The sequence below is a fragment of the Clinocottus analis genome, unplaced genomic scaffold (assembly GCF_023055335.1).
Source record: "Clinocottus analis isolate CAN_PGR_092001 unplaced genomic scaffold, fCliAna1.0.p SCAF_4, whole genome shotgun sequence".
NCBI classification, from domain to species: domain Eukaryota; kingdom Metazoa; phylum Chordata; class Actinopteri; order Perciformes; family Cottidae; genus Clinocottus; species Clinocottus analis.
This window is the reverse complement of record NW_027176153.1, coordinates 2,125,084-2,152,910: the sequence shown is the minus strand read 5'-3', so window position 1 is coordinate 2,152,910 and position 27,827 is coordinate 2,125,084. Positions and strand designations below refer to the sequence as shown.

At 46.2% G+C, this 27,827-nt stretch overlaps 2 protein-coding genes across 3 annotated transcripts in view; one reads left to right on the top strand and one right to left on the bottom strand.

The window, feature by feature from the left end:
• Nucleotides 1-340: 340 nt before the first annotated feature.
• On the top strand, nucleotides 341-23,546 carry slc6a6b (solute carrier family 6 member 6b). 2 transcript variants are annotated; one of them, XM_068598442.1, is made up of 14 exons: nucleotides 341-478; nucleotides 4,619-4,848; nucleotides 4,945-5,079; nucleotides 8,123-8,357; nucleotides 9,599-9,731; nucleotides 11,436-11,570; nucleotides 13,022-13,125; nucleotides 13,283-13,407; nucleotides 14,855-14,967; nucleotides 15,963-16,100; nucleotides 16,504-16,606; nucleotides 19,200-19,300; nucleotides 19,867-20,037; nucleotides 21,804-23,546. In XM_068598442.1, exons 1-14 carry the CDS (start codon nucleotides 423-425, stop codon nucleotides 21,957-21,959), a joined length of 1,935 nt encoding a protein of 644 aa, XP_068454543.1. In that variant the 5' UTR covers nucleotides 341-422; the 3' UTR covers nucleotides 21,960-23,546. The 2 variants fall into 2 exon arrangements, with proteins under 2 accessions (XP_068454543.1, XP_068454544.1); XM_068598443.1 differs by lacking the exon at nucleotides 341-478 and adding an exon at nucleotides 2,324-2,426.
• Nucleotides 23,547-25,459: 1,913 nt separating this feature from the next.
• The window catches only part of LOC137801169 (glutamate receptor-interacting protein 2-like), a 43,932-nt gene continuing 41,564 nt past the window's right edge, over nucleotides 25,460-27,827 (bottom strand). The window contains exon 24 of the mRNA XM_068598607.1: nucleotides 25,460-27,314. Coding sequence (XP_068454708.1) covers nucleotides 27,120-27,314 — 195 coding nt within the window. The 3' untranslated portion in view covers nucleotides 25,460-27,119. The remainder of the gene's footprint in view (nucleotides 27,315-27,827) is intronic.

Genomic DNA, 27,827 nt, shown 5'->3' with positions numbered 1-27,827 from the left:
AGATTAAGACAATACGGTGAGCCGCGTGCACGAGGTCCTGCAGACAGAAGAAGAGATTATCTTCACTGACACTCTGCAGATTGTGGAATAAACTGTTGGACGCAAGTGAATGAATACGACGCATATGATTCAAACGTTGCATGAAATGAAGCTAAAACATGAACTATCGACACAGCCCGTTAGTTTCACTTCATAAAAAGTCATTTTCCAGGAACTATTTTTGTTTATTTGTTGTAATTATTGTTGAGCCATAAATCAGACATGTGCTGAACGTGTGCTTGATGAGTGGGCTGCTCGTGTTTCCACTGTGCGGGTGGGGGCGGGCGGAGGGAGCTGTCGCTTTAAGAAGTAGTTGCATGGAGAAGCTGGTGATTTTCCACTCAAACTGATATTAAATTGTTTCACTCGGCTCGTTTTAAAAAATGCTCGCTGCCAAAAAACGAGGAACAACAGGCTGCTTTGGTAAAAACGAAGACAGGTAATATTCAGGCTTCTTCTTTGTACGCAACGAGTCAGTGAATGATGGTTAATAGTGTTTTTTTATTAGAAGAACAAAAAAAAGAAGCGCAAAACCCGCTTTTTAAGCTATCTTTAAAAACAATATTTTTAAGGTTTTTATTTTTTCTGGTAGAATCGTTCGTCATTCGTCGTGTTTTGATGTCGCCGATTCATTTTATTGTCAGACATAAACAAACCAGATTTGTTCTCTCTTTTTTTTTTTTGACATGATCCTGTTGTGTCCTCGTTATTCCCATGAAGCTTCCGCTATGTGTGGAGACATAATAAATCCCGGCGTTTAAACTCCCGCTTAAACCCCCAAAAAGCAACTTAAGCAAATATGGTTTTGTTCGTGAAGAACAGAACCGACTCTGCTTTGGCCTTTGAACCCGGGCCGCCGTGTTTATAGCTGATAAAAAACCTCGTTCCGCGTTTCTCTTTGATGCTTTTTTTTTTTTTTGTTGGTTGGAGGTCTGCTGCGATGCGTTCAGGCGCAGCCCCGACTTCACAGTGACATGTGATGTATGCGCGCGCGCGCGTGTGTGTGTACGTGTGTGTGTGTCACCCTCCACACCCACGAGCCCTCCGCTGTAATTAAATAACCAGATGAATGAATGGTTTTCATATCGATCCCGCGACGCGAGACTAGAAACCATCTCAGGTTTCGGATTCCGTGAAGTGTTTAAAGGCCGCATGGCAATACAGTGATGACGTCATTTTATGAACTTACCAGACTGCTCCGTTATAAGCACATACATGAGGATTATTGGATAAAAAATAGTTTTGTAAATATTTTGTTGGGGCACCAATAGTCAATCATATATATATATATATATATATATATATATATATATATATATATATATATATATAGTCTATAAGCTATTTTATGACTTTTTATGGAGTTTGTAGTCAAATAGAAACCAAAGTAAGTGAACTTTGTTTATTAAGAGACCACGTGACGCTCACTCTATCTCTCTCCTGACCCTCAAATCCAGAGCATGACACGGACAAAAAAGTATGATGGAGTGAGTGTGTGTGAGAGTGTGTGGCATCAGCTGACCTTTGACCTCCCCTCCCCCTCTTACCTCCCATTTAACTGTGCAAATCCTGCAGAGGAATTTCTAATTGACTCCCGCATGCCGGTCCTTTGTCTCGCCATTGTGAGCTGTCGTCACGGTATATAGACAGACCCACGAGAGAGAGAGAGAGAGAGAGAGAGAGAGAGAGAGATGGGGGAGGAGAGAGAGAAGGGAGAGGGAGGGAGAGAAGAGAGAGAGAGAGAGAGAGAGAGCGAGAGAGAGGGAGGGGGGGGGCGCCGCTCCTTATTAGGAGTTGTTACTTTGTCGATACTGTACTTGTTTACATTTCGTAGATAACAAACCTTGTGTGTGTGTGTGTGTGTGTGTGTGTGTGTGTGTGTGTGTGTGTGTGTGTGTGTGTGCTAGAGAGAGAGAGAGTGCTGGGCTTCATATTTAAGTGCTTTTTTAAAGGTTAAGTAAAAAAGCACTAAAACTCTCAGTGCTGCCTTCAGGATCACAATCCAAGGCCAGCCCTCAGTGTTGGACCTCAACATGTCCAACATGAACAAGAAGTGTGTGTGACACATACTCACACACACCACTTGGCTGTGTGTGTGTGTGTGTGTAGGGAGGGAATAGTTGGAAGTGGAAATTTACAGTCTCCCACGTTGGTACCTGAGGTGTCCGTCACAGCGAGGCAGCGTCCAATCTCCACTTTGGATTTAATTGTCTTTAGCCAAAGGGGGCGGGTCCTCTCCTCCCCCCTCTCCCCCCTTCCCTCTCCCCCTCCCCCGGCTGTCAGCTCCACTTCTTCTGACCCGTGTCGGCATAAAGGCATTCAGTACAGAGGAATGGTGACAGCTGAGAGAGAGGAACTCTATACATAGTCGCAGCCATGAAGGAAATGTAAGTTCTTCTTCAACTACTTGTTTCTTTCAGGACTTCATTTGTGTTTGTTCTTTTTTTTTTTGTGTGTATTTTTGGAGATTTTTTTCAAGGGTTTGCGAGTTGTTTTTTTTGCATGAATGGATTTCAAACATTGTAACGCTTTGGTCGATATTTGTGTGTGTGTGTGTTTTTTTTTTTAAAGGTTAGAAGGCAAAACAAAAAAGAGCCGCGAGAGGATTTTCAATGTTGTCTTCCTTGATTAACGTTGGGAAGACAAAGAATGAATTAAGATTGAAAGAGTTTTCCATATATATATATTTATATATACAAATACTTAAAAGAATGTGTGTAAGTCCGTCTGGTTTAAATCCCAAGGACAGTTTGTCTTAAGTCTTATCTGGCTTCCTAACAGCACGCCGGCAGGTGAAAGCATACGCTAAGCAGACGGAGAGGAGGGGGGGGGGGAGAAGAGGAAGAGGGCGAGAGAGAGAGAGAGCGAGAGAGAGAGAGAGAGAGCGAGAGAGAGAAAAACAGGATGAGAAGCAGAGTGGGCAAAGAAGTGATCCAGTTATGTAAAGAGGTCTGAGAATGGAAAGCGGTTCAAGTTGACTTGTCATGCATAACAGCAAGAGAGAGAAATCCTGGAAAATGATGAGGATGATGATGGTGATGATGATGATGGTGATGGTTGGTGTGCAGTCGGGGGGGGGGAGGCTCGCGGTGGATGAAGTGAAGGAATGCGAGGGCATCAGGAGTCTCCATGCTCATGTTTTTTTATTAAAAGTTCCTCCTCTGTCCCCGAGTCGAGGAAGCGTCAATGCTTTTTAAAATATATACATATTCAAACCGCAGTCTGTGTTCCAGCGCGTTCATAATTCGGACTCTTCTCTGCTCTCTGCACAGCTTGTTCTTTCACAAATAACGCGGCCTAAATGTGTTTTGGTTGCCAGCGGGCTTAAAGGGGAAGTCTGTGATGTGGTTCCTCTTAGAAGAGGAGCTAATCTCTCCCCCCTTCCTCTCCGCCTCCCTTTTTTCTTCAATGAATCTTGTATCTATCATTAATTACAGCGTCCTCATTGTCTCCCTGCTTTGTTCTTTGTTAGTTGCCAGCCGAGGGGGAGCTCAAGTCAAAACTTTGGCACGTCCTTGCTCGGTTATTCCAGTCCCTATTAGGGTTTTCTTTTCTCCTCGTCCGGCCGGTGCCGTTGGAAACGGGATACCTCTGTCGGTATTAAAACGAAACCCGTCTTTCTTGGAAAGGCGGGTTCACGCCGTCGACGCTCGAGTGAACTTAAGCCGCTGTATCGTCTTGAGGGCGAGCGGCGGCGGCCGGGGGTTTCGGGAATGCAGAGCGATATGTGCGTCTCTAAATTGGGAGGACGGAGCGCCGGCTCGTTGCAGGAGGGGGGAAAGCTGAAGAGGAAACTTTCCCCCTGGGTCTTTTTTTTTTTTTTAAGGGCGTGCATGGCGTTTCAAACACTCCCTTCCTTTTTCCCCTCGGTGACAATGCGCCCCCCTCTGAGCCGAAAACCCCTCCACACCTGGAGAGCGTGGAGGGAGGCTGGACAGCAGAAATGTGAACGTGTGAGCGTGCAGGTCGTCCTGCAGCCTCGGGGAGGATTTCTTCTGTAAGTGTGTTTATTTACTCACAACGTTTTTATCCCACAACAGTAGAGGATGAGAAACACGAATGAATGACTGATGTCATCAACTTAAATCACTCAAGAAAACCTGCCCACCTGTCGCAAGGGTTAAAGGTCACAGAGAAGGTGACTCGACAAACAATCAATACTTTGAATTGATCGGTTTAAAGAAAGCAAGAGTAAAGTAAAACAAATAAAAACAAATAAATGCATGAATAGGGTGATATTTTCGCGATATAATGTGAAGCTGTCGCCTTTTTAAAGATGTTTTCCACTGGAAAAGCTGTTTTTTCGCTGTCATGGTTTCCATCAGAAACGTTTCTCATCTCCGAATGACCTCCGTGTTCAGATTAGCCGGATTAGCCACTTAGCTCTGTGTATCGTGTCCTCGGCGGCTACGCGGCGGCGCTATCAGGAGACGGCTTTATCTCCCTGAAAGCTCCGCCCCTCTTCCAGCGTCTTATCCCTCTCACCTCTGTGTCTCTTCTGTCATCTCCTCCTACATGTAAACATAACAATGATAGCTTGATTGTTTTGTGTTTTTTTTTTGTTGTTGTTTCCACGCAGCATGGCACAAAAAGAGAAGCTCCAGTGCTTGAAGGACTTCCACAAGGACACCCTGAAGCCGTCGCCGGGGAAGAGCCCCGGCACGCGGCCCGAGGACGAGGCCGAGGGCAAGGCCCCGCAGAGGGAGAAGTGGGCGAGCAAGCTCGACTTTGTCCTGTCCGTGGCCGGAGGCTTCGTCGGATTAGGAAACGTCTGGAGATTCCCTTACCTTTGTTATAAGAACGGCGGAGGTAAGGTTTCAGGGAGACGCTGAGAACCGTTTAAAAGCCAGTAAATCACAGCCGGCGTCGCTGTTCTCACGTTCCTGCGTCCGTTCCCCTCCACAGGTGCGTTTCTCATCCCGTACTTCATCTTCCTGTTCGGCGGCGGCCTGCCGGTGTTCTTCCTGGAGGTCGCGCTGGGCCAGTACACCTCCGAGGGAGGGATCACCTGCTGGGCCAAGCTCTGCCCCATCTTCACCGGTCAGTGAACGCAGCACGTGTTCACACGGAGAGAACCGGAGAACCGGAAACAAAAAAGTCATCCCTCACGAGGTCATTCGGTATTTAAGGCTCGGTCTCATTCGCCCAAAACGAGAATCCCTCCCTGATTTTATTCCCGTTTTGAGTCCAGTTTTCATCAGTATTTAACATTTTGCTGCATGTAATCGGACCCGTTTTACTTCCTTTGTGTTGCACGAGGCAGGAATATTAAGAGTAACTCCATCATAATCAGCTTTATTGGACAAGTATACGTTTTATACTTGACTCCCTTGACAAGAAATCACAATTATATCTGCACACATGTGACTTTAGCTTGCTGTGTGTGACCCTGTGCAATAATAAATAAAGTAATAAAAACACTGTGCAATAATAAAAGATGTAATTACATGAAAATATATGCAATATGATCAAAAAAAATTTTAAAAAACAAGAGAAAGTTCAAATTAGTGTCAGGAAAATTGTCCTGTCGATGTAGGAATCCAACAAAGACAACAACAGCTGGAGAGATAAACAAAAAGAAAAAACATGTCTGTCACTTTAAAAAAAGAAGAAAAGGTGTAAATATAAGTATAAAAAAAGTGAAAGTTGAAGACAAACTTTAAAATTCCAGATATATACACACACACACACACACTTTTACGTAAAACAGACAAATAAAAACTCTAAAGGCCCCCAGAACCTCGTGGGAACCGGCGATAGTGACAGAAAGTGTCCTGGCAAACAATGTGTGTTGTTGTTGTTGTTGTTGACGGCGTGTTTGGTCTTAACTTAAAGGATGTACAGTACAGCGCGTATATAAATACCGGGATTGCGCAGTCGGAGTCGAGTTATTTCGCACCGAGGTCACCAATAAGCTACCGATACTTTTAAGACCCTCAGAAGTTCGTCGCGACCCCTCCGTCTCCACGGCAGCTGGAGACGAGCCGGCGAGGAGGGCGCGCCCTCAGCTGCCGCCGCTGCCGCGCCCTCCTCCCTCCCTCCCTCCCTCCCCCCCTCCCTCCACCTCTTCGTGTTCACACACGACATGAAAAGAGAGGAAGCCGCTTCTTCGGCGGATCTCTGGCAGCTGCTGACGCGCTCCGTTATTCAGGGAGCGCTGAGGCTGCTGTCTGTCCATCTGCCGCCGCGCGAGTGGCCGCGAATCCGGCCAATCACAAACCTCCTCATTGTGTCACCTCCCCCCCCCCTTGGCGACCTACCCACCATGCTTACACACACACACACACACACACACCTGCCACAGCATTGACTTGTCCGTCAGTTTGCATGTGGTACGTGGGATCGAGGCGGTGGGGGCGACGGAGATGATGAGTTTAAAAATACTCCTGAGCAGTGGAAGAGTACCGGGGATTTCTGTCTCCAGGTTCGTGGCAAAGTCATCTAAAAATAGTGTTAAAAAACACTAAGGACATTATGACAGTAGATAGCGGAGTCCAGCGCAGGATGCCGGGCTCTTTGTTTGTTTGTTTGTGTTTGTGTGGTGGCTTTTTAAAGTCCGTCTTTCCCCCTCGCACAACGTCGTCATGTAAAGAGTTATTTGCCACCCGGGATCGGTGAAGGGTCCAGTTGTGTTTAGTCAGAAGTTCACTGGAGCGACGCCAACCTCTGGTTCTGAGAAGTGGAGCCAACGCCAAGGTGTCTTACAGCTGCATTCTCTCTCCTGACCACCAGGGGCGACTCCTCTGGTTGTATAGAAGTCTATTCTTTACGTGTTGAAGCTGCATTCCCTCTCCTGACCACCAGGGGGCGACTCCCCTGGTTGTATAGAAGTCTACGCTTCATGTCTTAAAGCTGCATTCTCTCTCCTGATCACCAGGGAGCGACTCCTCTGGTTGTATAGAAGTATCTTTCATGTGTTAAAGCTGCATTCTCTCTCCTGACCACCAGGGGCCGACTCCTCTGGTTGTATAGAAGTCTATTCTTTACGTGTTGAAGCTGCATTCTCTCTCCTGACCACCAGGGGCGACTCCTCTGGTTGTATAGAAGTTTATGCTTCATGTGTTGAAGCTGCATTCTCTCTCCTGACCACCAGGGAGCGACTCCTCTGGTTGTATAGAAGTATCTTTCATGTGTTAAAGCTGCATTCTCTCTCCTGACCACCAGGGGCCGACTCCTCTGGTTGTATAGAAGTCTATTCTTTACGTGTTGAAGCTGCATTCTCTCTCCTGACCACCAGGGGGCGACTCCTCTGGTTGTATAGAAGTCTATGCTTCATGTGTTGACGCTGCATTCTCTCTCCTGACCACCAGGGGGCGACTCCTCTGGTTGTATAGAAGTCTATGCTTCATGTGTTGACGCTGCATTCTCTCTCCTGACCACCAGGGGGCGACTCCTCTGGTTGTATAGAAGTCTATGCTTCTTGTGTTAAAGCTGCATTCTCTCTCCTGACCACCAGGGGGCGACTCCTCTGGTTGTATAGAAGTATATTTCATGTGTTAAAGCTGCATTCTCTCTCCTGACCACCAGGTGGCGACTCCTCTGGTTGTATAGAAGTCTATGCTTCTTGTGTTAAAGCTGCATTCTCTCTTCTGACCACCAGGGAGCGACTCCTTTGGTTGTATAGAAGATTATTCTTCATGTGTTCATATCATGAAAGTTGACAACCTTTGTTGCTCTAAAAAAGTCGTACTCGGGTTGTACTTGGCTCCACCCTCTCGTGTCTCTTCTGGTTGCAAAAAAAACAAGATGGCGACGGCTAACATGGCAAATTCGAGGCTTCAAAACGGCAGTTCACTAACCAGTGGGTGGTGACTCCTTAAATTAAGTCTGTGAGCAAGGCAGGAAAGTTCTGACCGCTGCTCTCAAAAGAGATATTGTCACTATTTGGATTATAAACAGCAGATTACATGACTGCTTGCGTGTGAAAAGTGTTGCTTGTAGAGACAAAGCACACAGAATTACTGTTCAGGAAGTCAGTGGAGATTAAATCAGAGACCAGGAACGTAAAAGCTTCATGAGAAACAGACCATAACTCCTGTCTAAGACGACATATCTGAAGCCCTGCGTTGTCCCCTATCTGCAGGTATCGGCTACGCCTCCGTGGTGATCGTGTCTCTGCTGAACGTCTACTACATCGTGATCTTGGCCTGGGGGCTCTACTACCTGTTCCAGTGCTTTCAGCCAGAGCTCCCATGGGCCAAATGCAACCAGCCCTGGAACACAGAATTCTGCATAGAGGACACGGTCCGCAGGAACAAGACCCTCTGGCTCGCAGCCAACATGACCAACTTCACCTCCCCCGTCACCGAGTTCTGGGAGTGAGTATTCACTAGCCGCATGCCTGAGTGACACACACACTCACACACACTCGTGAATATGCTAAAGTTACCCTGCCTCTTCATCTTGCTGCAGGCACGATTACCACAAAGAAATAAGACTCTGTTTCTTTTTATCTGTCCAAAAGGTGTCGTTTGTGCAGCACGATGTAATGAAAACTAAATATTTTTAACCCTTTGAGATCAGATCGTTGGTCATATTGTGCCTCCGTTTAACAATATATGCACAAAGAAAGTCCAAAAAGTCCGTTAGCTGGAGCGCTGAGGTTCACGAAGGTTTATTTGTCGGATCTCACAGAGTTTGTTGCTGAGACGACGAAGAAAAAAAAAACGGTCTCCAACTATTTTCCCCTTTGTGTGTTTTGAAAACTGACATTTTACTGTCAGAATGTTGAAGATATGTGGCCCAATATTTACTTTGGTGACGGAGAAGCGAAAAGAAATGTTCACAACCTGCGTCTCCTGAAGGGAAACGAGTAAACTCTGTCTCCTCCCTGAACCGTTTCAACCAATGATGTCAATCAATCTGCAACTCTGAGCGACAAACTGTGAGCGGAGCAACGACCCTCTGTAGCGCCGCGCCATTCTAAGCCCGCCCACTTTTTATCTGGTCCAATCAAATGTGAAGGATTTGATATCTATCTATCTATCTACCTACCTACCTACCTACCTACCTACCTACCTACCTACTTACCTACCTACCTACCTACCCTCCCTCTTAAGGGATACATAACTGTACGGAGGCTAAATGCGCTCTAGCTAACGTAGCGCCGCTCCATTCTAAGCCCGCCCACTTTTTATCTGGTCCAATCAAATGCGAGGGATTTGATTATCTATCTATTTAGCTATCTAGCTATCTCTAGCTATCCATCTCTATCTACCTACCTACCTACCCTCTTAAGGGATACATAACTGTACGGAGGCTAAATGCGCTCTAGCTAACGTAGCGCCACTCCATTCTAAGCCCGCCCACTTTTTATGTGATCCAATCAAATGCGAGGGATTTGATATCTCCCTCCTTCCCTCCCTGTCAGGGGATACGTAACCGTACGGCGGCTAAATGCGCTCTAGCTAACGCAGCTCCACAAACTTTGACTAAAGTGTTTTTGCCAGTTGGCGAAGCCTGCCGGTAATTGTTGGTAAATAACCTTGTCGAGTTCAAAGCGCCGTTGAAACTGCCGTTAAGCCGCTGTGTGCGTCTCCCCCGCCGCCTCCCTCTGCAGACGCAACGTCCTGAGCATCTCCACCGGGATCGAGGACATCGGACCCATCAAGTGGGACCTGGCCCTGTGTCTCCTGGCCGTGTGGGTCATCTGCTTCTTCTGCATCTGGAAGGGAGTCAAGTCCACGGGGAAAGTGAGTTTTGCATAAACGGAGACGCACACGTCCTGTTTACTCATTGTGTTGCCTGGAGTCTGTCTGGCCTTTTACTTTCTCCTTCTTTTTTTAAATTTTTTTTACTGTTGCTTAGAGGAAAGCCACATGCCCAGAAAAAAGCAGTTAATTTGGTTGATTTAGAGACGCGTACTTCTGCGCTGTCCTGGAAGTTTCTACTTGGCCAGACTCACTGTCGGCTGTAAAACATTGACTGCCGCTGCTTAGCCTCCTCCCGGGTTTTTTTTTGTTAGAAAATGGGTCGGCGCCAACAAGACGAGCTCCGGGTGGAAAGAGTCTGAACCCTGTGAAGCTCTTTTTGTGGGTTTTCTTTCCACACACAATGCAAGGTGCCTCGTTGTGTGATTAGTGTGCGTTTGTGCACAGCAACAAAAAAAAAGTCCTGGAAGAGAAATTGTTTTTGTCCTGAAAAAAAGGAATTAAACATTCTCCTATTTTTCCGTAACAGAATTAACGATCAGTTCTGCTGCATCAGAGCTCCCAAATTGGGTTAGTTCAAGATCACATTAACGCTCACGTGGAGGTTTGTTGGCGTTGTGGAAGTCCGTCACATGCAGGAGGTTAGGTCGCTGACGGCCACGCTCCATATTCCTGGTCAAGTGATGCACTGAGAAGCCATCGTATGGAAGCCCATTCCTGCCACAAAAGAAAAGTCATAATTATGAGATAAAAAGACAAAATAATTGTGACTTTTCATCTCATAATTTTGATTTTTTTTTTTATCTCGATGACTTTTTTTTTAATCTCATGACTTTTTAATCTCATAATTTTGACCTTTTTTTTATCTCATGACCTTTTTTCATAAAAATTACTTTTATCTCATAATTTTGACTTTTTATCTCATAATTTTGACATTTTTTTAATCATGATTTCTTTTCTCATATTATGACTTTTTATCCAATAATAATTACTTTGTATCATAATAATTTTTATTCAACAATAATTACTTTTTATTCAATAATAACTACTTTTTATCATAATAATTACCTTTTTATCTCACAATTACTTTTTATCTCATTATATTTAATTTTTTTTGTGACGCAAATGGTCTTCCATACGATCTTGACTCTAACTTTAATCCATGTGTCATCATTTCTAAGCGTGACGGTTTAAAAGGTAAGTTATAGCACAGACTGCAGGTCAGAGAGGAACATATTAGTGTGTCTGTCACACCAGTTGGATCATTAAGTTTCAAAAACTCCTGCAAAATAATACATCTAAAGGAGTAAAACGCTCTCGTGGCACACAGCACACCGCTAACTTACAGTTTGTTTGCAGAAAATTACAATTACTAATGCTAGAAAAACACCGGATGCGTGTAATGTTAGCTTAACTTATAGTTCAGTTAAAATGATTTAAAACAAGTTCTTTGCGCTCTTTCTGCTCGAAGTTTAAGTTTTTCCTTCAATGAAATCGATGACAAAAAGCCGCACCCAGCTGCTAACACTTAGCCGTGTCTCATACGTACGCATAACTGCTCCCAGACCTCACCTCAAAATTGGAAAATTGTTGTCTCTTGACCTGCAGGGTCTCCGGGGGAGAAGTTAGAAATGAGAACTTCTAAAAGGAAGCAGTGCTGTTCCTGTTATATCTCAATGGTTGATGAGTCATAAGTGGGTGACTGCCGCTCAGTATTTGGGCTAATCGTACCGTTGACCCGTCTAGGTGGTGTACATCACGGCGACCTTCCCCTTCGTGATGCTGATTGTGCTGTTGGTGCGTGGCGTGACCCTGCCCGGGGCAGCCGAAGGGATCAAATTCTACCTTTACCCCAACCTGACCCGCCTGCAAGACCCGGAGGTAGGACCAAGAACTCTTCTTCCTCTGTCCTCAGGCCTAACTTTGTTTTTGGTGAAAATGTGTGTGGTTAACACGCGTCTCTACGTCACGCTTTGTTCCACGATGTATCTAAAATAACAGAAGTACAGCGCAATATGACAAAAAAGTATTCATATAATGAGTAGTATACACATGGACATCTAATGAGTGGTATATGCACGGTACACATAATGAGTAGTATACACATGATGCATATAATGAGTAATATACACATGGTACATATAATGAGTAGTATATACATGGTGAACGATCCAAATAGCCACAGTCCATGTCAGTGGAAGAGCTCGAGAGGAGGGGAACTGGAAACGGGCTCCCAGCGATCCTGAAGCTCACTAATTATCACGTTTCATCTGTTAATCTGTGGAACCGAAGAGTAAACGCGTTGTTGTTGTCACGGTGGCTTCAGGAAGTGGCCTCGCCCGACCAAGAAATAGTGTTGACAAAAAAAACACATGGAACCACAGCGTGTCGCTCGTACTCTTTAACACAACAAACAAGATATAATGTCTTAATTTGCATGTTTTAAAGGCGCTGGAAGGCAGATTTTTTTATTCAACCTTTATGGATAAAGACCACGCTAGCTGTTTCCAGCCTTTGTGCTAAGCTAAGCTAACTGGCTGCTTCCTGTGGCTCTGTATTTAACTGGCTGCTGCCTGTAGCTCCACATTTAACAGATGGATATTGAAGCGGTGTCACGCTAGCTGTTGCCCACTGTTTCCAGTCTTTATGCTAAGCTAAGCTATCTGGCTGCTGCCTGTAGCTCCACATTTAACAGTTGGATATTGAAGCGGTGTCACGCTAGCTGTTTCCTACTGTTTCCAGTCCTTATGCTAAGCTAAGCTAACTGGCTGCTGCCTGTAGCTCCACATTTAACAGTTGGATATTGAAGCGGTGTCACGCTAGCTGTTTCCCACTGTTTCCAGTCCTTATGCTAAGCTAAGCTAACTGGCTGCTGCCTGTAGCTCCACATTTAACAGTTGGATATTGAAGAGGAATCAATCTTCTCATCCAATACTCAATATCTAAATCCCTGTAGTGTATATGTGTAATTTTACATGCCACAGCTATTCATTCTCTCTTTTTTTTTCTTTGTTATGTAACTCGATTACATAATTTATCATGAGTGATTGGATTAACATCAAAACCACGCGGGCATGTTTGGATCGGTGAGCCCCCATGCGTGTTGTGCAGTTGAAAAACAAATATATACTTTGACTGCCCTACAGAGTGCATGTTGTTCAAAAACTCCTTTTTCTTCGAGACGGATGTTGGGGACAGCTAGCAAGAGTAGGCCTTTAGCACAATTTAGCGCATGAAATCACATATTGGGGGTCCCTTTTACACATTTCATGAACAGGTTGAGCTCATCTATTCTGTAGAAAATCACCTGTCCCCTCCCCCCGCCCCCTCAGGTGTGGATCGACGCGGGAACCCAGATCTTCTTCTCCTACGCCATTTGCCTGGGAGCCATGACGTCGCTGGGGAGCTACAACAAGTACAAATACAACTGCTACAGGTGAGCTGTGTGTCCGCGGGGCGGCGGGCGGGGGGGGGGAGTAGTGACAGCAACTCGTGTCAGAGACGGTTGCGTGAAAAAAAAAGAAAAGACAAATGGGAACTTCGGTTCCGCCTGTGTTCATTAACAAACCCTCCATGACATATGTGTGACATAGGGACTGTTTGCTGCTGGGAGGCCTCAACAGCGCTACCAGTTTTGTGTCTGGCTTCGCAATATTTTCCGTCCTGGGCTTCATGGCACAAGAACAAGGGGTGGACATTGCCGATGTGGCAGAGTCAGGTACGAGGGTCCGAGGTGATGGCAGCAGCGGTGGTGGGGCGCTGTTGCCGAAAAAAACGAGAGAAAAAAAGACAAATTGGGACATTTTTTTACAACAAAAAAAAAAGCCGATCCGGCAAAAAAAAGTCTTGGGAAAACGATAATGCAGGTGTCGGCAATAAAAAAAAGCCTCAAAGAAACACCAGACGGCATCGGCGCTGCGTGTTTTAGCCACGCAACGAGCTCCTCGCCATGTAGTAGCTTCACGTGTTTTGGGGTCTAAGAAGACTGAACGCATTCTACTGTGTGTGTGGGTGTGTGTGGTTGTGTGTGTGGTTGTGTGTGTGTGTGCACTGGCACCACGAGTGTGATATCACATTTCTGCACTGTAAGCCCAGTTCTGTTAACCGGCTGCGGACCCTGCGAGGTGGACGCCGCGGGGCTGTTTCCTCGCCTTCCTTGTTGTTGTTTTTTTTTACACTTTTATGTGGACTTTTTCGAGGAGATGCGTCTTCTTTCAGCGCTCTCGCTCCGTTCACTTTTTCAATATTAAACTCTTGCTTTCTTCAAGACGGCAGAACTTGAATATAATCAAACTACAAAGTGTGCAACAACGGCAGCAGCACGTGTGCGTACCAGATATTTTATCGTATATGACAACCAAAAAAACACAAATTAATGAATCAAAGGACTTTTTTAAATGTAGACAGACCATAACATTTTGCCCAGCTGTTCAATTGAGGCACCAGTGCTGACTCTGTGCCTCCTTTTATTGCCATGTTGACATGTTTCAATGCTTTGCTGCAGTCCTCATCGGCTTTGTTTTTAGTTTAGACTCAACTTTATTGTTTTTGCTCACAGTAAGTACCAGAAAGGCAGATTAGGATGCAAAAAAAAGTGCATTTAGAGTTTTTTTAATGTGATTGTACACCAATCCATGAAGCAGATTCTAACGAGTAGCATGTGCAGAGTGGTCTGGGTGTGTGGTATTCAGTAGAAACAGTCCACAGTTATGTAATATGTACAATGTAAAAGAGACAATAGTCAGGGTTGAATGTGGTTGTTGTTTCCTGCAGACGGGACACAAAAGCATGAAAAAAACAACTTCATTTCCTCAAAGCAACAACAAAGAAATGAACACGTCTTTAAACTGTGTGACACATCCAGTGTGTCTTTATTGGCATGAAAAGTTCTCAAGAGAAAAGTTGCCAGAGCTTCAAAATATCAATAAAAGTACACAATGATTGCATTATGAACATTAACGCAACATTATAATTGTTATATTCATATAGATCTTGGTTATTGGCAGCGGCTCAGCCTCTCTCGCTCCATCTTTTGCATCACTTTTATTACATTTTTCCCCCCAAATCTTCTTTTATGTCGTCCAAGCCGTGACTCAGACAGAAGGATTAACCCCGTCCTCCTCCCCCCCCCCCCGCCCTCCCCCGCTGTGTCCTCCCCTCTCCAGGTCCCGGCTTGGCCTTCATCGCCTACCCGAAAGCCGTGTCCATGATGCCGATGCCGACCCTCTGGGCCGTCCTCTTCTTCATCATGCTGCTGCTCCTGGGCCTCGACAGCCAGGTCGGTACCCTCCTCCATCCCTTCCTCCCCTCCTCCCCCCCCACAGCGAACTCACTTTCACGCCGGGCGCCGTCCCAGGTCCCTCTGGGTTAGTTGGCTCCCGCCATGTGTAAAAAACACATTAAGTGTCTCTGGCGTCTCCGAGGTGTCGGGTGACAGACGAGTAGAGCCGGCCCGTTGCCACAGAGGCCGTTTGCGCCGCGTGGGGCAACGGGCGCATCCCTTTTTAAAAAAAATTTTAACGCCCACAAATGAAGTTTGGAGTCATTGCGATCGCTTTTCCAAGCGTTTGGTTCAGGAGCTTTGATTGAGACGAGGTAGTGTGCGTAGACTCAACACCGCGTGTGCACCAGAGGGGTTCGCCGGCCGGATCACATTTCCTGCCTCCCAAGTGTAATTCTACCCCCGTGCTAACTCAGTGCCGCCGCACGGCTCGGCCAAGACCGAGCGCTAAAACTGAGCACATGTAAATACACATGAGGCTATTTCCAAGAGAGAAATGCTGCCAGTTTGTGTGTGTGTGTGCGTGCATGTGTGTGTGTCTTTCTTCACCATAAACCTCGTGCACATTCGCGGCCCTGAAAGCGACATATTGTCGACATCGCTCGCACATACATGCCGCTGCTATGTGAGGAGCTATTTGTGTGCAACAAAGAAGCATGTTCTTCACGAATAGGAACGACTTTGTAACGGCATTATGTCGCTCGGGAGGCGACGAGGAGACACAGGGGAGAGAGAGAGAGGGAGAGAGAGAGAGAGACAGAGATGCAGTGTTGTTTGGTCTCTGTTGGGTCTCGGTAGCAACAAGCCGGCGCTGCAGAGAGGAGCGCTGTTTAAACGCTCATTACTGCTCAACAAAGACGGCTCTCAGTCTGTAATCACTGGTTTGTGGAGGCAAAAACAAGAGCTGCATGGAAACACTGAAACTACCCCCCCCCCTCTCCTCCCGCCTCCATCGTCTGAGAACTTAACAGCTGCTTCTGTCCCCTCCGCAGTTCGTTGAGGTGGAAGGGCAGATCACCTCCATCGTGGATCTGTACCCCGAGGTCCTCAGGAAGGGGTACCGGCGGGAGATCTTCATCGCCATCATGTGCTTCATCAGCTACCTCCTGGGGCTCGCCATGGTGACCAAAGTAAGTCCACTCCTGCACCGAGATAACGCCGCGGACTTTTTCCACTCTCCCCACCGCCGGCTGGGGCCCCCATTGTGTCGCCACCAAATATGGCCTCCTATCCACATTCACTGCTCACGTCATGCGTGTGTGTGCGTGTGTGTGTGTGTGTGTGCGTGTGTGTGCGAATGGAACAAATTCGGCCCACCGTTTTTCCATCAAGCAGTTAACTGCGCTCCAATGGCGTCTCGGCACCTGTTGAACTCTGCCTTTATTGGCCGGGCGCCAGCATTCTTGCGCACGGCTTTTCACCACCCCACTACCCACAATGCCCTTCTGCCATAACACCCACTTCTATCTGCGTGACTTTCTCCGTTACAGAGGTAATTAATGTGTCCTCTCCCCCCTTCTTTTCTCTTTGCAGGGTGGCATGTACGTGTTTCAGCTCTTTGACTACTATGCAGCCAGTGGTGTGTGCCTTTTGTGGGTTGCATTCTTTGAATGCATCGCTGTAGCCTGGGTTTATGGTAAGTGGAAGCAATCTTCTGTAATGTGTGTGTGTCGTTTTTTAAAGTAATGATCCTGAACAGTTGAGAAAAACAAAAACAAAAAGCACAAACGATGTCTCTGGGTGGTAAACAAAGGTGTCCTTGTGGTTCCTCCCACGTCAGTAGTAAATAACTTTAACTGCAGGAAGGCGGGCGGAGGGGTTGGATCGTGATTGGCTGTCCAGGCGGTCGCCTCCCTACACTTCATTACGTTTCATTTAGCTGACGCTTTTATCCAGGGAGACTTACAATAAGTGCATTCAACCGCGAGAACAAAGTCACAACAACAAGACAATTTCTTCAATAAAGTCAAACTACAAAGTGCTGTCAGGAAGAGACATCTCAGTGCTACTGAAGTGCTACGACTGTGCTGCCTTCCTTCTTCAAGGTGTAGTCGAAAAAGATGTTTGAAGTTTACGACAGAAGATGTAGACACTTCCTGCTGTCCTGATGTCAATGAGGAGCTGGTTCCACCATCGAGGAGCTGGTTCCACCGTGGAGGAGCTGGTTCCACCATCGAGGAGCTGGTTCCACCGTGGAGGAGCTGGTTCCACTGTGGAGGAGCTGGTTCCACTGTGGAGGAGCTGGTTCCACCATGGAGGAGCTGGTTCCACCGTGGAGGAGCTGGTTCCACCATCGAGGAGCTGGTTCCACTGTGGAGGAGCTGGTTCCACCGTGGAGGAGCTGGTTCCACTATGGAGGAGCTGGTTCCACCATGGAGGAGCTGGTTCCACTGTGGAGGAGCTGGTTCCACTGTGGAGGAGCTGGTTCCACCATCGAGGAGCTGGTTCCACTGTGGAGGAGCTGGTTCCACCGTGGAGGAGCTGGTTCCACTATGGAGGAGCTGGTTCCACCGTGGAGGAGCTGGTTCCACTGTGGAGGAGCTGGTTCCACCGTGGAGGAGCTGGTTCCACCGTGGAGGAGCTGGTTCCACCGTGGAGGAGCTGGTTCCACCATCGAGGAGCTGGTTCCACCGTGGAGGAGCTGGTTCCACTGTGGAGGAGCTGGTTCCACCATGGAGGAGCTGGTTCCACCGTGGAGGAGCTGGTTCCACCGTGGAGGAGCTGGTTCCACCATGGAGGAGCTGGTTCCACTTTGGAGGAGCTGGTTCCACCGTGGAGGAGCTGGTTCCACCGTGGAGGAGCTGGTTCCACCGTGGAGGAGCTGGTTCCACCGTGGAGGAGTTCGTTCCACCATGGAGGAGTTCGTTCCACCATGGAGGAGCTGGTTCCACCATGGAGGAGCTGGTTCCACCATGGAGGAGCTGGTTCCACCATGGAGGAGTTCGTTCCACCATGGAGGAGCTGGTTCCACCATGGAGGAGCTGGTTCCACCATAGAGGAGCTGGTTCCACCATGGAGGAGCTGGTTCCACCGTGAAGGAGCTGGTTCCACCGTGAAGGAGCTGGTTCCACCGTGGAGGAGCTGGTTCCACCGTGGAGGAGCTGGTTCCTCCATCAAGGAGCTGGTTCCACCATCGTACAGTTGTGTGTAGTTAGTGTTTAGGTTTGTTTTGTTTGTGGTAACACATGCGGTAGATGTAGTCGGCAGATGTAGGACCAGCATGCACCTGTGACAAACCTCTGCGATAGCCGTGACTTCATTGTTTTTCGGAAACGTATAATAAGAAACAGAAACACTTTTCATGGACAATGGCCTCTTTCTTCCTGCGTGAACCACAAACCCAGAGGGACTTTTCCTTCTTCTTGTTTCCTCCACATGAGTCCGGTTACGGAGCTGAGAAAACCCAGAGACTTCATTTCTTTCTCCTCCTCCATAACCAGCGCTCTGAACTGGTCTCCACCCACTAACTCTGTGTCGCTCCCAGTGTCACAACACGCACAGCAACAACATCTCAACAATACTTCCAACACACAAGTCAGGCAATTAAAAAGAAGTTAACTTCCCTCCACATAAAAACAATCATATATAATAATAATACGCCTTATGTGCACTTATTAAATATGAAATGTTAAGAAACAAACATTGTAAACAACGTTTACTGATCCTTAAACTTTAAATTTAACTTCAAGGTTCATTTCAATCGTTTCTTTTCTCACATATCTCTGCTCGTCTGGCTCACTGCCCACAGACACATGCAACCTATTACGAGTCAGAACAGTTGTGAAGCAGAGTTTTCTATCGTCTTGACAAAAGACGCCATTGTAGCAGCAGCAGCATCACTCCAGGGCCTCCACCCAGCTGCCGCGCTTCATCCGCCGTCCTTCACCAGATGTGGAAAAGGAACTTTAAAAGCAGAATAGAAGAACACATTGTTAACAAAAGAGCAATATAACAAACGTCAGCTGGCACACGCCCCACTTAGCGGCGCCATTAAACACACGGTTGACTCCAATAAACACAACGAGGGAGGACGAAGCATGACCCGACGCAGCCGGGCTGTTTATACTGCAGCAGTGCTGTGACCCGGTTGGTGTAAACTGCAGTTTAAGGGCAGACGCCAGAGATAAGAGGCAGATATGAAGGTCATTCTGCGATAATAAAACCATAAACACAGGGACAGTGCACACTGTACGTAATGTTTGTCTCCGTGTTGTTTGTTTTTGGAACAGGAGTGGATAATTTCTACGACGCTGTGGAGGATATGATTGGCTACAGACCGAACGCGTGGATGAAGTGGAGCTGGACCATCATCACTCCCGTCCTCTGCATGGTGAGCGGCGACGCGGCGGCTTTTGTCCCCACCAGACCTCCTGTTCCCTGTTTGAGTCGTCGTAGGAACCCCAAATTAATTCCAATACTTGTGTTAATTGTGTGCATTTGTTCAAAGTCTTGGGGAAAAAAATGTATGTCTGCAAAAAATTGGAATTGATTGTAACTATGAACATCCAGCAAGATATCCCCCAAAAAATGCCACCTGGAGCGTCAATAAGACACCTTTTTGGAAAGATTAGGACCAAAAGAATCAGAAAGTGCAACAAACGTCACAATAAAACAACGTCTTGTCCTGTTAGAAAGGAGTTTCAGTCAGTCATTTGGTTCAAAAAATAGAAAAATGACGTATTTTAAGCCAAAGGATTGTCTGAATGGGGCATGCTGGGACTTAAAATGGCCGCAGGGGGGATTTTCACACACGGTTTCCAAAAGGTTGAATGTCTTGGACGAGATATTGTTGACGACGTGTGAGAATTGTTGATCGACTGAAACTTCCAAGGTCACAGAGTGTACATGTTGTACTAATACAGTCATGTGTTCGTGTCCCCCTCCCTCCCCCCATAGGGCTGCTTTGTCTTCTCCCTGGTGAAGTACAAGCCCTTGACCTACAACAAGGTCTACGAGTACCCGGACTGGGCCATCGGTATCGGCTGGTGTTTGGCCCTGTCCTCCATGATCTGCATCCCCATGGTGATGGTCATCAAGATCTTGCAGTTTGACGGCCCCCTGATCGAGGTGAGCTCGCCCTGCTTCTCGTCATCACTCTCACATAGCCGCAGCTTCTAAACATGAAGCTCCGTCCAGGATGCGTTTGTAGCTTCGCTTAAAGAGCGAGCCCGGCTCCGCCCCTTTTTTAAAAGGAATAAAATCCAAACAAGCGGCACCGATGAAGTGAACACAGTTTCTCTTGTTTATATTATATTTATATTATATTATATAAATTTTCTGAGCTGAAAATACACTTTGGACTTCTTCCGGTCGCCATGTGGAGTGGATTCAGTGGAAGACACACGTCACACAACTGTTTCTAGACAATTAACCCTTGATAATGTTTAGTGGCGAGTTGCTCTCTGAAGTTAGAGCTAATATTCAATGAAACTCTGTCCTCATGACCTCATCTTCCTTTCATCCTCCTGACCTCTCGTCTTCCTCCTGACCTCTCGTCTTCCTCCTGACCTCTCGTCTTCCTCCTGACCTCTCGTCTTCCTCATGACCTCGTCTTCCTTATGACCTCTCGTCTTCCTCCTGACCTCTCGTCTTCCTCCTGACCTCTCGTCTTCCCTCCTGACCTCTCGTCTTCCTCCTCACCTCTCGTCTTCCTCCTGACCTCTCGTCTTTCTTCCATCCTCCTGACCTCTCGTCTTCCTCATGACCTCTCGTCTTCCTCCTGACCTCTCGTCTTCCTCATGACCGCTCGTCTTCTCTCCGTCCTCCTGACCTCTCGTCTTCCTCCTGACCTCTCGTCTTCCTCATGACCTCTCGTCTTCCTCATGACCTCTCGTCTTCTCTCCGTCCTCCTGACCTCTCGTCTTCCTCATGACCACTCGTCTTCCTCCTGACCTCTCGTCTTCCTCCTGACCTCTCGTCTTCCTCCTGACCTCTCGTCTTCCTTCCGTCCTCCTGACCTCTCGTCTTCCTCATGACCTCTCGTCTTCCTTCCGTCCTCATGACCTCTCGTCTTCCTCATGACCTCTCGTCTTCCTCCTGACCTCTCGTCTTCCTCATGACCTCTCGTCTTCCCTCCGTCCTCATGACCTCTCGTCTTCCTCATGACCTCTCGTCCTCCTGACCTCTCGTCTTCCTCCTGACCTCATCTTCCTCCTGACCTCATCTTCCTCCTGACTTCTCGTCTTCCTCCTGACCTCTCGTCTTCCTCCTGACCTCATCTTCCTCCTGACCTCATCTTCCTCCTGACTTCTCGTCTTCCTCCTGACCTCTCGTCTTCTCTCCGTCCTCCTGACCTCTCGTCTTCCTCATGACCTCTCGTCTTCCTCATGACCTCTCGTCCTCATGACCTCTCGTCTTCCTCATGACCTCTCGTCTTCCTCATGACCTCTCGTCCTCATGACCTCTCGTCTTCCCTCATGACCTCTCGTCTTCCCTCCTGACCTCTCGTCTTCCTCATGACCTCTCGTCTTCCTCCTGACCTCTCGTCTTCCTCCTGACCTCTCGTCTTCCTCATGACCTCTCGTCTTCCTCATGACCTCTCGTCCTCCTGATCTCTCGTCCTCCTGACCTCTCGTCTTCCTCATGACCTCTCGTCCTCCTGACCTCTCGTCCTCATGACCTCTCGTCTTCCTCCTGACCTCTCGTCCTCATGACCTCTCGTCTTCCTCCTGACCTCTCGTCTTCCTCCTGACCTCTCGTCTTCCCTCCTGACCTCTCGCCTTCCTCATGACCTCTCGTCTTCCCTCCTGACCTCTCGTCTTCCTCATGACCTCTCGTCTTCCCTCCTGACCTCTCGTCTTCCTCATGACCTCTCGTCTTCCTCCCCCCCTCAGCGGATAAAAGCGGCGGCCGCCCCGGCGAAGTCTGGCGTGAGCTCTCGCCCGAAGGAGTACAGCGTGAAGGGCAGCGAGCTGACGCAGCCCCTGAGCCCCAACGGGAACAATGGCTTGATGAAGCCCACCCACACCGTTGTAGAAACAATGATGTGAGCGCTCTCTGTGAGAGGAATACGATTGATGTGCTTTCTGTGTTATTATCATATTTGCTAACATTGATAATGGTAGGTTTACATCATCAAAATATATATTCACGTTAGAGATACTCTGGTTTGATTTCTATGAAGAGAGTTATATATTATTGTTGTAATGTTTTCTCTTGTATTTTATTTTTAATTTTTTTTTACTATATCGATATTGTTGATGTTACAATTGTTATTGCTGTAGTCGGCACTGATCTCAGTTAAATATTCTGGGATAGAAAATGTTCAATGTTTACTACTATTCTGTTGATTCCGGAGAAGAGATGAGGAATTTTTATTTTTTTTCTGGTGTAATAGAAGAAATTCTCATTTCACTTAAATTTAGTAAACTAAACGAGCAATTTAACCGCGTTTAAAAAAAAAAAAAAAAAAAAGGTAGAAGACGTCTAAACACCCTCACGTGATTGTGGCAGTCTGGTTGCCCAAGCTAACTTCTAATGTCTTGTTGTTGTTGTTGTTGTTGTTGGTCAACCCCTGCAGTGAAAATGATTGTACGTGAGCCGCCCACGTCTCTGTTGAGTGGCAATATGCAGTGTGAAGAGTTAATCTTTGCTTGACATCCTTTTTAAAGTTGAACAAGGCCTTGGCCAAATACTGTGAGAAATGCATCCATCCAAATGAGATCCATCCTCAAAACACAGAGACTACATAATAAAAAAAAGAAGAAAAGGAAGAGGAAGTCAGGAGAAAAGGGAAGTGGCATTTTTAGAGTATTTGTACACAGCCTGTGTGACTACTAGAGTCAGTCCCAGTGCATTTATTGAAACCTCTCTTTGCACTTTATACGTCGTTTCACCTTTTATTGTAGTATTTGTTTCGATTGTTGGAGTTGCGTTGGCAACGCATTTCAGGAGGAAATATTTTTAGCGTCTAACTTTTGGATATTGTAAACTTTGATATACGGTATCTAGTCGTCTACTTGCTAAGACAATGACGGAGTAGAGTAGAACATCTGACATCAAATATTCTTACAAGAATCTTTCACTTTAAAAAGTCAAAACTTCTTTCTAAACGTCCTGAACCTCTCTCGCTCTCCATTGTGCTCATTACAACAGCAGATGAACTGCTGAACTACCACTGGATTCTAGTTTCTAACGTTCGGTTTAGGCTCTTATATTGTAGAATTTGAATTGTTTGTAAATCACATATGCCTTTTTGTAACAATTTTATACTGTACATCATATGAACACCATCACCATCTTACTGAAAACTCAGCAATTTGTTTTTTAAACATGAGTTACGTTGTGAGCCAGGATTACATTTTTCAGCGTGCATTATTCATTGAAGCAATGGCATCCTCTGCTCGCTCAAAAAAAGCACCATCAAATTTAGAGTAATGTTCAATAATTCAACAACTTGCGCAGCTAGATACAAAATCTGAAGCGTGTGCAGTAGCCGCCACAGTACCGTGCTGCTTTGTCTGTTTAAAATCTTGGAGATTCAAGTGTACCAAAGTATTTTTGTCTCACAGTTGTCCCCTTTGAGATGCACATTGCATCATTTCTATATAGATTACAATAAACATTTTTTCCTTGGATTATGCGTCTTAAGAATTCTTTATTCTCTAAATATATAGTGTGTGAAGAATGATTCAATTTGGAGGCTGAAATCATGATTAAACTAGAAAGGTGCACTCCGAGTGCAGATCCTCCAGGTGCTTGTGTGTTGTGTGATTACATGAATACAACCCTCAAGTCATCGTGTAAGACATTCATAAAATCTTGCCGAAAATCTAAATGAAAATCACCAAGTTGCTTACTAGCGGCTGGGTTGCTTAGAGGTACAGCTATGTGTGCAGGTGTGTCTGCTAGCTGGTAGCGGTTAGCCAAAAACGACGTCCAAACAAAATGAGATGCAGAGCAGCGGCTGGGAGCTACGCAACACTATGAAAGTATTCTGGTATTACTGTTAGCTTTTAGCCAAACTCACCATCCAAACAATAGAAGTGAGCTTCAACTGTGTGTGTGTGTGTGTGTGTGTGTGTACAGATAGTCCCGTTAGCTGTTAGCCAACGCAACACAAACTGACTTTACAGTGTTAAAACATCATCTTATGTCTTCATAGACGTACACCACAGGAATGAATCCAAGCTGGATATCTTAGCTTACAAGATAACCTACTTACATGCTGTGTGTGTGTGTGTGTGTGTGTGTGTGTGTGTGTGTGTGTGTGTGTGATTTTCTTGACCATGAATTTCACAGCCTCTAGTCTCCGGTTTGCCTTTGATTTTGAAACATTTGCATCAACGTCAAGCATCGTTTCCATTAATGCGTCGACGTTCCTTTAATTAATACCTCACGTTTTGATGAACTAGCGATGTCCCTTCAGGCGTCTTTCATTGAGCAGATATCGATGACACGCAGACTCCCACATCAGACCGCGCCCCGTGACGGCTCATTGACACTTGGCCTACATTTTTCATGCCATCCGTCCCGCCATCAATCTAACAGCCACCAGCAGGTGGGAAACGCATTGACATCTCACCCACAAGGGTGGCACAGACTTATTTGGTCAGGTCTCTGGTGTCCAGCCTAAGCCCTTGAGCAACTGAACCCTCAAGGAATTTAATTCACGTCACCTGGATGGCGAACACGAGTGCAGCAGAAAGCAATGGAAAGAAAGGAGTCGGGGAAAATCACCTGGGCAAATCGTAGAGTCAACGCTCAGTTTCTGAGCAAAAGATTTTTTTAAATTCAATATTTGGCACTCAGATATAACAGCAAATGGTTATTTGCTATCTAAATATACAGAAAGGTCTACTACCTGAGTGGAGAATGAAGATCTCTGGTAAACGCAGTTAGCTTCATCAGCTGAAACATCGTTAGCTACGACCTGCCAGCGAGGCCGAAGTCGCGGTGAGAACCGTTGGGCAACTGAATTGTACCCGAACCCGTATATTACACCGTTTCACAGCTAAACAGTGCAACACTTCATGTGGTTCATACAGACAGTATGGGATCAGAGTAGCTTTTGGAGATCCCTCAACATGCTAGCATACTCTAAATGACCATGATAACATGCTACCAAACTTAAAATGACCATGGTAATATGTTAGCAAACTCAAAATGACCATGTTAACACTCAAAATGACCATGTTAACATACTAGCACACTCGAAATGACCATGTTAACATGCTACAAACTTAAAATGACCATGTTAACGTGCTAGCATACTCAAAATGACCTTGTTAACATGCTAGCATACTCAAAATGACCATGTTAACATGCTAGCATACTCAAAATGACCATGTTAACATGCTAGCACACTCGAAATGACCATGTTAACATGCTAGCATACTCAAAATGACCATGTTAACATGCTAGCATACGTTTACCATGTTCCCCTGTTAAGTTAAGCGTGTCAGCATTTCACAACAATCCCTTCAGTTGAGACCTTTGTCATGCAGAAAATGGTGATGGCGGCGAGAGAGAGCGGAGAAATCAAATCAACTATGTTTCATGAACTTTATTATCATAAAAGAAATACATTTCTTGGTTTATAATAAATTAAATAACAAAAATAAAATCATATCAAATAAGTCTTCCAAATTCCATTGAAAGAAATCCTGACGTTTTCAGGGAGGATGTGGAAATCAACCAAATAATATGCAGCCACATTCAGTATCACAAGAAGAAACGACACTGAATGTGCATTTACTAGAAATAATAAAAAAAACACTGCATACCCATGATACCTTATACAGCTAAATGAAGAGAATAAATTAATATAAAACCTTAAAAATAGGCCTCTGTATACAACATAACATTTATTATAAGACATTAAATCAGTCTAAACGGGGACAGTGAAATCATATTTCTGGTTTCCAGAGAGGCAGCTGGAGCAGCAGGCCAGATTTAATACACAAAAGCTTTATAAAAACCTGCCATGATAAAAAAAAAAAAAGAGGGAGGGAGGGGCTCTCACAAAGATCATATCAGAGCAACAAAGATTACTCCCAGTAATGTTTTGTAATAAGGAAGAGGCAATACTTTGAGGACAGACCCGGTGCATGCTACGTGAAATCGGAGGGGAACAACAGCTACTCCAGAGAGGAATACAAATACTTCACCACTGAACATTGAAAACAAAATACAAAAAAGGCATTTTATCCTCCCGTTTGGTGAAGGCTGTAATTCACTTATCAACCCATAAGTCATTCAGGTGCAATGCCACATAAACAGATTCAAACAGTGCGACGTGGAGAAGAAGAAGGAGAAAGTGAGTCAACAGAGACAAAAATAAAAATGTGTCATGTGCAAGTGAAAGATGCAGAAAAGTGAAACTGAACAATCAAAAGAAAACTGAAAACAGAAAGCAACACATCTCTGGAGTCTCTCTGGAACAATTCAGAAACTATTTTTTCCCGTCGAGGGACGTCCCACGTTACAGACAGATAGGGGTCGAGTCTCTTCACAAGCATTCCTGGTGCTACGCTAATGATTTTTGGGAACGTAGCAGAGAGCGTTCTGTCTATTTGGAGGCATTGTGCGCTCTCTGGGGCGGAGGAGGAGGGGGGGGGGGGGCGAGGGCGGCGAGCCAAGACGTGGCTGAAAGAACGCAAATAAGCACAACATGCCCTGGACCTCGAGCCCAACACCCTGTGTGTCACATACGTGTGTGTGTGAAGAAATTCATGTGCAGTTTGTGTGAAAAAAGAAGAAAAATATGTTTTTTTGCAGTGTGAGCATCAAGCTCATTAAAGCAAAAGACGGTACATTTGTGCAGGAGTGCGAGTGTGTGTGTGTGTGTGTGTGTGTCAGTGTGTGTGTAGTTTGACTCTCCAGAGCTGAGGCGTGAGCGTTGACATCCTGGCTCAGGCAGCAGCTCTGACTCCCCCCGTTATATAACCTCCATGTGGCTTTGCCTCTGGAGAGGAAAGGAGCAGAGCGGCGCTGCCCTGAAGCCAGAGCCTCCGCTGCAAAGCATCATGGGATGAAAAAAAAAACAGTGACTAAAAACAGGCAGCGGTGAGAGCACGAGCACTTAGTGGCTGTTTTCTGTGAGGATGCTCCGCGTGAGAAACGTAACCCTGTGTGTGTGTGTGTGTGTGTGTGTGTGCGTGTGTGTGTGGTCCCAGTGTTTTAAATAAAAGAGGGCGGGGCTCCGGGGGTCACAGGGCGATGCTGTTGGTCCTGCGCTCCGGGAAGCAGAACAGTGAGTTCGAGGGCTCGTCACAGTCGCCGGGCAGCGCGGCGTCCGCCGCCAGAGGGTTCCTGCTGATGACCAGGTCCAGCACGGCGCCCGCCTCCACGATGAGCGGCACCGCGAGGCAGCAGTCCAGGTCCCGGGTCCGGACCCGGTTCACCTGGGAGGAGGTCGAAATGCCATAAAAATCAAGTCACGATGCTACGACTTTCACTCGGTTTTTACTTCCTGCAATAACGAAGAGCGGCCGTCTGTTTGAGCGAGAACAAAGAAGAAGAGAGGTATTTGGTGTATACATGGTGCTTTTTTCACATTACATTTTTTCAAATATTTTATCGCTTAACTTGTACGTATAAATGCTGCTGTAGTCGAGAAGAAAACACGATGAACAAAGTATTTATTATCGTTTTATGAAGTATTGAAGTCGATTCATCATCTACAGACATCCTTCAGATGACAAAAAAGAGGCCGAGCGACACCCATTTCATTATTTAACCTTTTGGAAACTGCGCGAAAATCCTCCCGCGTCCGTTTTAAGTCCCAGCATGCCCCATTCAGACAATCTTTTGCTATAAAATACATAACATTTTTCCATTTTTGAACCGAACAACACAGTTTTTTGACTGAAGCTCCTTCCTAACAGGACAAGACTTTGTTTTATTGTGATTTTTGT

Excerpts from the sequence above, each read along its gene's own strand:
- slc6a6b (XM_068598442.1), top strand. The coding sequence starts at position 423 with ATGCTCGCTGCCAAAAAACGAGGAACAACAGGCTGCTTTGGTAAAAAC. Across the intron at positions 9,732-11,435 it reads GAGTCAAGTCCACGGGGAAA|GTGGTGTACATCACGGCGAC; the intron begins GTGAGTTTTGCA and ends TGACCCGTCTAG. Across the intron at positions 16,101-16,503 it reads GGCTCGCCATGGTGACCAAA|GGTGGCATGTACGTGTTTCA; the intron begins GTAAGTCCACTC and ends TTCTCTTTGCAG.